General features: G+C 38.5%; 1 protein-coding gene across 1 annotated transcript in view; it reads right to left on the bottom strand.

Annotated features, from left to right (window-relative positions):
• Positions 1-10729, bottom strand: part of LOC125227586 — a 32007-nt gene extending 21278 nt beyond the window's left edge. Inside the window, exon 1 of the mRNA XM_048131928.1 lies at positions 9859-10729. Coding sequence (XP_047987885.1) covers positions 9859-10151 — 293 coding nt within the window. The 5' untranslated portion in view covers positions 10152-10729. The remainder of the gene's footprint in view (positions 1-9858) is intronic.
• Positions 10730-12528: the final 1799 nt, after the last annotated feature.

Genomic DNA, 12528 nt, shown 5'->3' with positions numbered 1-12528 from the left:
CGAACAGTGAGGAGATAGAGAAGGAGAGAAGGCAAAAAGTCAAGCACCAATGGCCTATCAAGTCGATCCACCGCGCTTGACTTTTTGTCTTCGAATTGAAATAACTATAGTTGATAATATAAGTATACACATTCAATAGCGATAAGCTGAAGGCATGGCCAGCATAAATATAGTCGTTTCCGAGGTTCCCTGAAAGCTACTAAGCCATATTTAGTAAAAAAGTTCTTGTAGGTATAGGTAATTCCACGGAGGTTGAAGTGAATGATAACACACACAGCTAAATGAAGATTAGTACTGATTGCAAAAAAATGAATGAATGAAATGAGTGAGTGAATGTAAAAAAAACCAATTAACATATTTTTGAAAAACATTATTATTTATTGATTTACTTATCATTAATGGTATTAAAAGCAGTAATGGTATTATCCGGTGAACTTTATAGCTCATTATGAAATTTCACTTCCAAATAAGTATTCAGCTATCGATATATTTTATATCGGAAGGATGTCCCTATGTTAATTGACGTTATTGCTACCGCGACTTCTATATCTGCTAATAAGTAATGAAAAAATAGGTAAACACCATTTTAATAGCTACGATGATAAAATAAGGCAATCTATTACATATTATCTTTGATTTCTACGATTAATGTTACAATCATAATCTGACAATTAATTAATCACATACGAGATATTTTATTTTCTGTTTTGTTTGAAAATTGTTCTATAGACGTAATTCTTAACAAAATAGTTAATAGAAACTTTTTGGTCTTTCTTGCAATTCACTGTTGAATCTGCAGTCGGTACACGGTAAGAACACTAATTTCAAAATCTCGTTGTCTTTACATTATTTGTTATAGTGTGCGTGGCCTCAACTGAGTTGAAACTACCTATACTAACATACTGTGCATGCCTACTTGCAGACAGCATATAAATTTGCGAGGTTTACTCCATTTCTACTATTTTCTGAATCGTTGTACTTATAATAATAATAAATAAGTATCTTGCACTAGACAATATTATGACCATGTTAGGTTAGAGTTGTTCTGCGATACGATAGAACTTTACAAGCATTAACACCGGTGCATTTAAATTCATCCATACAAGGCGTAGGAAAATACGCAGTGATCCGTGAAATAGAATGCCATATTTATTTCTTTATTTGGTATTAAGTTCTGAGTATGAACAATTCTTAGATTTTTAACTCACTTTTTTTTATATAAAACGTCGGTGGCAAACAGGGGTCTGATACGAAACTATTTATTAATAGGTTGTATGAGCTGTATCACAATTAACATTGTCGTATCAAAACTGTTTCTTCACGATACTGGATGTAAATTAAATCCATCAACACTATATCACAACGTGTATATAGTCATCTACAATTACTCGTTGATCCTCTCCATCACAGATTAATAATAAGTTACTAACGTAATCTCCATGCGTGGATCCAGATTCCAGGGAGGGGGGAGGCTCATGGGGGTCATGACCCCCCCTGGAGCCTAAGTTGGCCATACAAATAGATCACGTGACCCCCTCCTGGGGCCCCGGGCCTTAATCACGTGACCCCCCCCCCCCCCCCGGCACGAAACTGGATCCCCACTTGATCCTCTCACAAAAACTGAATCTCTCTTGAACTAAAATTTAGATGCACCTTATGTGGTGTTTCGTGTTTCAAATACGACGGGGCAACAAAAATCTTATATTATCTTATTTTTTTTATACTACGTCGGTGGCAAACAAGCATACGGCCCGCCTGATGTAAAGCGGTCACCGTAACCTATGGACGCCTGCAACTCAAACAGTGTCACAAGCGCGTTGTCAGTGTTGTCACCCTATTAGAAACTTGAGAAACTCTTAATCTTATTTATTTAAATCGTGTCTACGCCTACCTGAAGCTCCATTTTATGGAGTCCATAACAGCAGGCTTAGCACATGATTGCCATGAGAGCATGTCGTCTCTTGATAGACTACCCGTCCTTATGTCTTTAACACAATAGGCTACTTGCCTGCTAGTCAAATCAGCTTCTTTTTAAGAACTGTCAAAAAGAATTTCAACATTTTCAACGTATTGCTAATATGGAATTTATGAAATCGAATTGAGTGACGTCACGGTAAACTCAGTTACTTTATTTCTACCTGACTTATTAAACAGACATTGGATTTAAAAATAACTTCTGTCCATGTTTTTCTCATAATTATCTGATGCTTTATTTCGTGCATGGTGTAAAATATTTTTTCTCAAACATGCAATGAAATATTGTCTTTACGTTCCTTAAAATGGGCTGGGAAGTATCGCTTTTTGGGCGCAACAACTCGAGAGGACTGTAAAGGGATTTCATATAATTTTTTAGGCCTAGCCTGCAAAGTTTTTATAAAATATTGTCCTTTAGAGCATTTTTTTTTATTTCATTGTATGTTTGAGAAAAGCACTATACATGCCTCGGCGTGAAAACGGATTCCCGGCCTCGTATCCCTATCCGGTATATACCCACTTGGCCGGAAATCCTCATTTTCCCGGCCTCTGATGTAATGTACTACATTTTAACTACAGTCTAGTTCCCTATTAGAAGAAGACATGTAATCTATCTCGCGGCGAATACTCTCGCGGCAATCACGTGCTAGGCCTGCAGTCGTATGAGTAAATAACCGAGGAGTGCGTACTATCAGCTGCAAAAGTGGATGGCGAATTTATTAATCAATGAATTCATTCATAATTTTTCAATGCACTTTTGCAGCTGATAGTACTTATAAAGGTGTGATTTGGTACTCGTAAAAGAGCGTAAGTATACCAAAGCGTAGTGAGTCGTTTGGTGTAATAGTGAGAGTAGTGTTTTCGAATCACGATGAGTATACAGCCGTGGGAATCATAACTGAGTTGCGAACTGTTTGTGTACTGATAATGATAACACGTTGGAAAACTTTACCGTTTGTTCTATTGGCTGATATGGTTTGGAGTTCGTTTTTATGAAAAGACTAGCTTTTGCCCGCGGATTCGCTAGCGTTAGAAAGAGACAAAAAGTAGCTTATGTCACTTCTCCACTATCTCTTCAACTATCTCCACTTAAAAAGTCACGTCAATTCGTCGTCCCGTTTTGCCATGAAAGACGGACAAACTCTCAGACACACACACTTTTCCATTTATAATATTACTATACTATGGAAGTATGGATAGTATGGATATACAGTAGGTAAGCATCGGTAAAAAAGTTGATACCTAATCATAACTGTTAGCAATTGTATCAAGCAGACAGAGACCTAAACATCAGCATTTTTAAAGACATAAATAAGAAATTTTAAGTAAATAATTGAAATTCATAAAATAATACATAACTTATTAAAAATAAAATAATGACAATGACCCATTCAAATAATACCATCGTACTTACACATTCAAATCATTCAGTATAAAAATACCTAAATATAAACTTGAATGGATAATAAATCTTAATCTATCTAAGCCTCCTATTTAATCCCAATTTAACATATATCTTCATGCACTATGCATTATGTACACTGTTAAAAAAAAAATTCTCATAACACGCAAAATGTTTTGAGCGGGGTAATTACAATTTCTAACAATGTCCTGTTAATTACCATAAAATTATAAATCAATGGTTCATTCTCAGTATTTCACACATTAACTGCTTAACTAACATCAAAGAGAAAATTAACTTTTAACATGTTAGAATTAAATTTAGCATGTACGCGCTCGAAATTCCGCATATATTAAATTAAATTAGATACTACTTGTAAATTGTTTTTAATCGCTATGCAAAGTTTATTAATATTATTTACGTTTTAATTTTATGTTCAATATTTTTAATGTTCCGCTTGGAATTTTCGGAAGGGTTGGAAAATATCTTAAATAGGAAACAATATGTTTAAGTAAGAAGGTAAATACCACAATACAAAGAATAACTCAAAAAAAATCTGTAAAAATAATTTTACCCAATTTACTCGAAGTATCGACAGTAAATCAATCTTTTTAGACGAAGTAAGATTATACCAAAGAGTATTTTTCATATAAATAATTAAATGAAAGCATTCATTGTTCTGGATGTGTTTCATGGAGGATATTATTCATTTTATAGTTATTTTGCTAAAAGATTCGTCAGTACTAATCTAGATAATCTATCGAATCGTGGTGCACAAGACGACACGATCCGGAGTAAATCACCAGCCGCCATTCATAAAATACCAATGACAATGCCAATTAAACTTATGCAGTAAACTATATGCGAAAATGCGAACGACAATTAACAGACTCCATTAATTATGTAAAACTACAATCAACACCAAAAAGGCCTAACACCTTCGCTACATAAATACACTTCCGACTTTTTCAATCTGAGAAGTCAAGTCGGACAGAAAACGTGATCAAAACTGATAACAAAGAACTGAAAGGACAGATCCTTATCTGTTTCATATCCGTTACCATATCCTAGGCTAGCAAAGATAATTGAGTATTAGAGGCTGTCAAAGTATATCTTGTAGTGACAGAACGGTTATCTTTCGACACAGGATCAAAATTTGAGGAACGTCGGATGGCTATTTGACTTCTATTCATTCACTGATACGTGTATGACTTTAATGACAGTGTCGCCATATACTCTCGAACATAGATCAAAGACAAATACTATATTTATTGCACATTAAACAATTTTATCAACATACAATAGTACATACAATAATGAAAAAATAACAAGTTCAATTTTTTAGAGATTAACAATGTTCATAACTATTCAAAATTTCAAATCGATAGCAAAAGTAGTTCGTGAGATATAATAGTAATGTGACAGATATACTACGGACGGAGTCGCGTCATAAGGGTTCCTTTTGTACCTTTTTGGCACGGAACCTTAAAAATAATAGGAAATGGAAATGTGTATTTACTAAGCAACAACGACACAAGTTGACACAACACAACACTAGCGCAAGGTATAGTTGGACTCATACCCGGGTAAAGCAGCACCGACATATCAAAAGACTCCATCTTTTGGGGCATAATTCTATCTTAATTTTCCGAAGTACGACCGCATTCTTCTTAGACTTTGTTTCTTATACGAAGTTATATCTTTGCTACTAAATTGGCCATGTTGCAGGTAATTTAGCGTTTCCCTCTATAATTTGTTCGCGTATTGAATAAAATGTATAGAACTGTCCGTTCCAGCGCGGGCTATAATTCATCTCAGTAATAAACGATTTGTCGTCGACTCGTGCGGTGCGCTTTACCGTAATGCTTTTAGTATCCAATCGTTTCAACGTAATATATATCCACCTTTCACGGTAATAACATGCGTTTATATGCGAATGAAAATAGTCTTCTTTGACAAAATTCATGGTTATGTTTTATCTTATTTCCTTTCCATCCAAGCATTAAGGCAGGATTGTCTATTTGCCAGAGGTAGTTTGAATTAGCTGTTGCGATAAGTACTGCCGGTACATCAACATCATGAGCATCTGGTGATGACCTAGCTTGGTTTATAACTATTAGGTAGGCTGCCTTCCCGCAATAGCGGAGATGAGAGATTGTGGCCTGTTTCGTCACGGTGACAATTGTCGGCCGACAGAGAAAACTCGCAGTGCATTACTTTTCTAACAAGTAAATATTGATGCGAAGTACCAATTTTACTTATCGAAAGAAATGGTCACAATTGTCAGTATCAATGTCAATATAAAACAGGCCACTAAGAAGGAATCAGCCATTGGTTCTAATAAAGTGCCAAAATCCTGGATTAACAACTTGCCTCCTAACATTTCTGTAAGCCAATCCAGATACCTAATCGAAGTTATTTGATCATAAAATTAATTTGATTAGTTGTCAAAGCGAAGCCAAGCCTCCCATGAGCCGTGGCAAATGCCGGGATAACGCAGGGAGGACCATGATGAAAATTTAAGTAGTTATACTGATCGAGGAGAATTCAAAGAACTCAATTTCCAAAACCCATTATAGTACGATTAGAAACCATCCACGTGAAAGGCTTGTATAATTACTACACACGTGCATAAACGATCTTTATGACCACCGTTTTCGAATAGCACTTGAATATGTTTGTTGCTAAGATAGCTTTTATGATGGCAGTTAGTATTTGCGCTATTTGTACGTCCGTTTGATGTGTTGACGACATTTGAAAGGTTGCGAGTCACTTATGGATATGACTCAATTACATAGTCTAGCTCATAGATATAATTTTGAAAAATATGAAAAGCAACCAATACTTCAAGAAGAATTAAGATGACGATATTCTAGTACATATGACAAAGCCCGTTATTAAAACCATCGCAAAGACAGAGCTCTTAACTACAAGACATCAAAGCAGCCGAGACTGATGGTAACAAATCACAACAAATGTATTTCTTTCGTGTCTCTTTATCTTATCTTTTAACAACAGTCCAGCTATTAACAGAAAGATAGAGGTACCACAACTGATCATTCACAGATACTCAGCGGAATGAGAGTTATCAAGATCTCTCAACGCCTTTGAAAATTGTGACCTTAATTGATTTTTAAGTACGCCTAACGATCACGTATTGGCTAATGCTTCTATACTCAAACTTATATGGAACTTTCTCTCATATGACTTAATGTTTTGTAGCTATTATTTGGAAAGGAGGGAGAATATTTTGGAACAAAAATCTTTGGCGCCAAGATACAGATCAGCAACAGACGGTGTTGGTACTTTGGCTTGAGCATCTTCACCTTTTCTTTGGAATAATTATTGGACATAACACCAAAGCAGCCTTTCGTAAAGTTATTTCAAGACTAAGTGCTTGGGATATAACTTTAATTTAAAAAGGATTCTTTCATAATGTTTCAATGGAAAGAGATTTTATTTAAGATCCATTTCAAGGCTGAACATATGCAAGGGCTAATACCTTCAATAAATTTGTCGCTACGTTACGCTGGACTGCAAGTCATCATCTTTGCTACCTAGTATATCATCTTAAAACCTTTTTATGACTACTTAGACAATAGAAATATTTATTAACATGTCGTAACAACAAGGTGTGTTAAAAATAACTGCTGCACTGCTCCGTATTTCAATAGCTCAAGAAACTATATCCCATCACTCCGACAATCACGAGCCAGACAAAAGGGCCGAAACAGTTAGAAGTGCTATTGCAACAGTCCATCCGATGGACGACCGTGTCATTATTGGGCTTCAATTTAAATTGGATCTCCCCCGCCGAGGTGAGCTCTTTACGGATCCAACATAAAACGGGAAGGGAGAAGGTTTCTAAGGTTCTTCGTTGGCTGGTCAAGCTAAATCCCAAACATTTGTGGTGGCCGAGTAGTTTCTCCCAATTACACCGTCTCTAGCCGGCGATTGGCCGCGCCACGAGGAATCCGGCCTGTCGTGACTGTGATAAAAAAAACTGACGCAAATTGCCGATACGCCTCGTGCACACAATTTCATGCTCCGACTTCTAAAAGATTCGTCATATTTTCAACAACAATGCGAACAAACGAAACTGGTTTGAACATTCGGATCTGAAGATCGGCTAATAGACCCGCCAACGAAGCGATTCCAGTAATTAATAGCAGCCTAAATCTGACGCTAATGACTATTTAACGCGCGTGGAAAAAAAGGAGAATCATTCATTTGTGTGCCAACGGATCTTATTCAATTGTATTGTTCTAATTGGCATTTTTTGCGGAGATATATCACTGCGGCCGGTCGAAGCATTATGGCACTGACAGTGATCTTGCGGCGCATTTGTCTCGTGGAAAGGTTACGGGGCCGTCCGCATCCATTTGGAGCGCCGGAGCGGTGCCGCCCCGCCTCCGAGCGCTAGCCTCTAAATCTCGACCTCCCATAGCACTGCTATCTGGTATTGCAGTCTAACTTCTAAACTTGGCGTTTATCGAGCCATTTGTATAATGTTATGTCCTTACTTTAATAGAAACGGTCTAAATCGTAATGTCATCACTAGTGTCTAATTTGTCATGAACAGCCAATGTAGATTGTGATCGAAGCTCCAGTACAATATTCTGTAGAATAATTTTATTGGGTTGATCTAGGGGAATTGTGTTGTGTTGTTGGAGTGGTGGTTGATGATTTGATTGGGCTAGCAACAGCAGTCGGCTGTGATGCTTATCGTCGATTCGCTGCGGCCGGGACGCGCGTGACGCTCCGGCGATTAGAAATCTCGTCTCGGATGCCTTCAACGAGATCCGAGGATTCTACGGATGCTTGGATTTAGTTGTTAATTAAGAATAAATTGCAAGATTTAGATACTTATTGAATTCCTCGTAAGGCTAAGTAGGTTTTTAAGTAGCCGGTCTTAGTCAATGATGGAATGGAATTAGGAAGCATTAAACGTAGAATCGATTTCTCTTTATGAGAATTTATATTGGTTCCAAAAGTCGCCGGCACATGTTTAATCATAGCTATGTAGGTAAGTAAGGGCATTAAAAGCAAGCAAGTTTGATGAAAATAGATTAAATAATAAAGCTGAGCGTGAGCACTTGAGCAGTCATTACAGGATAAACATAAATTTCGAGCCACAAAAACTGGCTACAAAACCGTAGAATTCAGTGTTAATACAGAATTTTACATTGTCATGGAGGCATGATCAGCGGAGCGAGGCGGCGGGAAAAAACCAACCTATTCTCTTACCGTGCCTAATAGCGGGTTCAAGAACCGAGAACCGAGCACGCGGCGGATGTGGCAGTTCCAGCCAACGCCAGTCTAGCCTTGAAAAACTATCATTATAATCCGATTTCTCATCAAATGTAATCCTTTGCTGGACGTACACCTTGCTTACAAACCAATATATGTTAGTCAACTTGGAGACAAAGTTACTGGTGACACAAGTGCACCAGAGAATTTTCTTTTCATTTTAGGTGCAATTAGTGTCCCAAATTCTTCAAACCTTTCTTGTATTATTTCTTTTGTTTTCTTTCAACTCATCGTCTTCGCCACTTAGCTTTTAGATAAATTATTTATATAAGTTACTAGTTCTCCAACATACTTAACCGTTAAAAAATAGTGCCTCGTTCCCATGTATTATTTAATCGATTAGCTACGACTCGGAAACCAATTATCGATGTCCGTATCGGTTTTAGGATTCTTGTTTTATCGAATTTTATAAGACTAATATAACAACCAAAATTTTATTTAAATTTTGAATGGGGTTTCACATTTTATGTTCTGTAACATTGTAGGTAGGTACATAGATTCATTGCCTACTCCAACACATTACCTGTTTCTTGTCGAACACAATATGAGGCGGTTCTTACTCGACGGTAACCATGTTTTTGTTGGTTTTATCTCATAATTATTGCAGACTACCAATTACCTCCGGCGTGGCTCGTAATTCAAAGCCAATTTCGAGAGCCAATCAGAGTTCCAACATTAAACGCTTACGACAAATGAGAGATAAGGTCGGTGGTTTTAAATTGATCCGGTCAGAATGGGAATTTTAACATAGATATACGTTATCAAACCGCAACAAACGAAATACAAAAGAACAATGACCTAGATCCAGCAGATAACTATCTTCATGACGCATGAAATCGATAACAGGAGGTGTACAGTACACACGAACGCACTCACCGCCGGCACCGCGCGGTGCTCACCGAACTACTGACAGCACCGTACGTATGCGCCCGTCTTTAACCTCCACTAATTGTATTAGAGCCCTTAGACGCTACTGAAAGGGCGAGCTCATTCAATGACCCAAACGTTACGACATGATGAGAAAATAAAAAAATATATTATACCTATTGAAACGGCGGCAGCTGCATCGGAACGGAACGGCAGATGCGTGTGAGCAGCCGACGCTGCTATTACAGAAACTACAATAACGACAGCCAGTTCCCAGGCACGAGTTAGCAAGGAGAAGAACTCACCGTGAGGTCGAGAGGTGCAGCCGAGGGCAGCGCTGGCACTCACAAACAGTACACGTGCACGAACGCCGCACGCACACCTGTCGCGGCCTGACCGGCCATTTCCATATTTGATAGAGAATCGGTCGCGAGCGAGCCGCGCGCGCAGTGCGGCGCGCCGTGTTGGACTGACTGCCGACGCGCGCGCTACCTGCGCCCACCCGTCCCCTCCCCCCTACCACCAGAAACCGGATGGTACTCCAAAACAAAACGGCCAACAAAGGACGTGCCGCGAATGTTCGCGCCGATCCGACCATGCGAGGGTCGCCGGGCCGGCTCGGGGACCCCGTGTCTGTTTACTGCGACACCTGACTCACGCCGCCGAAGCCACGAGTGCCGATAATTTACGAGCCGATGATAAAACGCTCCTCGACGGTTCAATTGTTCCACGCGCCAAAGGAACAATCGTTACGCATTCGGTAGCAGTTTATGATAACGATGTTACAACAATTGAGGTTACTTTTTCGAAAGAAGCGAGCGCGTTGAATACGCTGACACTCGTCGTTGTCAGTTGCTGAATGCGCTTAAATGGAAAAACGATTGCTTAACTAATTACTGATGAAGTAGTTGCGAGCATAAACAATACACCGGCGCCGGTGACTCGGAACGCGGATTTGGGCGCATTGCAAACAGTTCCTGCGCTATTTGTCAACAGAGGACATAATTATGCACGATCGCTCTATCGTGCAATAATGCGATAAGATAATGTACCTATCCTATCCAATAAACCAAATGAAATCAGAGATTTGATAACGACGGCAATAGGATGTGACCGATTTCGAGGAAAACTCTTCAATATTACCTACAGGAATTTTGATGTTTTTATCTTATTTAACATTCCTGAATGTAACTGGTGTTTCAGTGACTATGTACCTATTAAATAGAACGTTTGCATTTATTAATATGCCACCTACCAGCTGGTACCTATCTTATCGGCAGCAGTAAAAAAACACTTTATTTAATTTCTGACTCATTGCCCTCGCACAACAAAGTACCTAAATCTGCACACAAACATAAAAAGTAATTTAACGACTGAAACCTGAGTTAATACGTTGTACGACAATCTAAAATAGGCAACTGCATACCTATTTACTTAGATACCTACCTAAACGTATCGCCATTTTTCGTTTCGATCTTCGTGCCTGTTAAATAAAAATTTGCCACTCGGCATCTTCCTTGAGTTATCCCTATTTTATGCACAATGCACAAGTATTTACAAACACAGGTCCTCTTAAGACTAGTTCGGTTTCCTTCCGATGTTTTATTCTACTGAAAAACAACTGCCCGAATGTCAAATGGCAAAATCGTACAAATTCAAAAAACTCTGGTTTGACCCAGCGACCTCCGGATGTACAGTCAACCAATTGGAATCCTGTAGAAGTAACGTTATAAATCAGATTGTAAGAAATCTCTTACTGCTTGTGATTTTGACATGGTTGTATAGTGGCCTAGGGTTCCAATTGGTTGACTGTACAGTATCACGCTAGGCATAGCTGGGCACCGTTAATCAAATAGTTAACTTCGTTAATCGTTAATCCGTTACTTAAAAAGTTAACTTCGTTAATCGTTAAAGCGATACATGTCGGTAGATTTAACGGAAGTTAAAGTTAATCGATAATTCGTTAACACGTCATAAAAATAGGACTTCACTGTAGGTATTATGTATTTGTATTTACTTAGTATCCACCAAAAACCATTAAAACCTGTGACGCCAATCGGTAAACCGAAATGTAATAATTACGGTCTCTTCGGGCTTTTACTGCCATTGGTTGGCTAAATCCTAGGTTTTACTTCGGATTGGTAATTATTGGGTCATTCATGCGGTCGCGATCGTGGTGCGTCGGTTCTTCAGATTGAGATTTGAGACGACAATTCGATGCTGTGGGCCACGATAACTTGGTAGAGTAATCTAAGGCCCGCCGGACTCGATGCGTCGGTTGCGTGATTTGTCTGTCATGCCTGATGATTGCACTCTATTCCCAGGTTAGTGATCGATCTGCACATCTAATAAGATTTAGGAGATCTCGAATAAGTGATCCAAAGTCGCCAATTGGTCTTTAGACTGTTTATAACCGACGGATCTGCTTTTACCGATAAATACTAGGTTTTGCCGTACGAGTACTACGGGCTTTTACAGTAGCAGTCAGGACGTGGTTTTCGCGACGCAGCGAGCCGCTTGGGGTGCTGGATTAACGATTAACGGACTCGATGAAATTTAACGGAAGTTAACGAATCCGTTAACATTTTTTAAAGTTAACTTAAAAGTTAATCCGTTAACCGAAATGTTAACTTCGTTAATTAACGATTAACGGATTAACGAGTTAATGCCCAGCTATGACGCTAGGCTAGTTATCCGCGATTTAAAAGTCTGGAATGATTATTCATTTTTTTCCTAGTAAAATACCTCAGCAAATATTCACACAGAGTAAAGAGAAACGGCAATTCGATTTGGGCTGGCTCGATAACACGGCGCCGCGCTGATAACGGCTATCGTACGGTGAATTTTGTGCACTTTTCTTCGCGTATATTCCGTTACAGTTTCATTTTATTAATATCAACTATGAATCATTTCTTTACATTTGATTTATACGGGAAATTTGAATATTCGTCGTTACTAACTTGTAAGGAATCCCT

The sequence above is a fragment of the Leguminivora glycinivorella genome, chromosome 6 (genome assembly GCF_023078275.1).
Source record: "Leguminivora glycinivorella isolate SPB_JAAS2020 chromosome 6, LegGlyc_1.1, whole genome shotgun sequence".
Taxonomy (NCBI): Eukaryota; Metazoa; Arthropoda; class Insecta; order Lepidoptera; family Tortricidae; genus Leguminivora; species Leguminivora glycinivorella.
The sequence above is the reverse complement of the archived record's forward strand: the minus strand, read 5'-3'. Positions and strand labels throughout refer to the sequence as shown.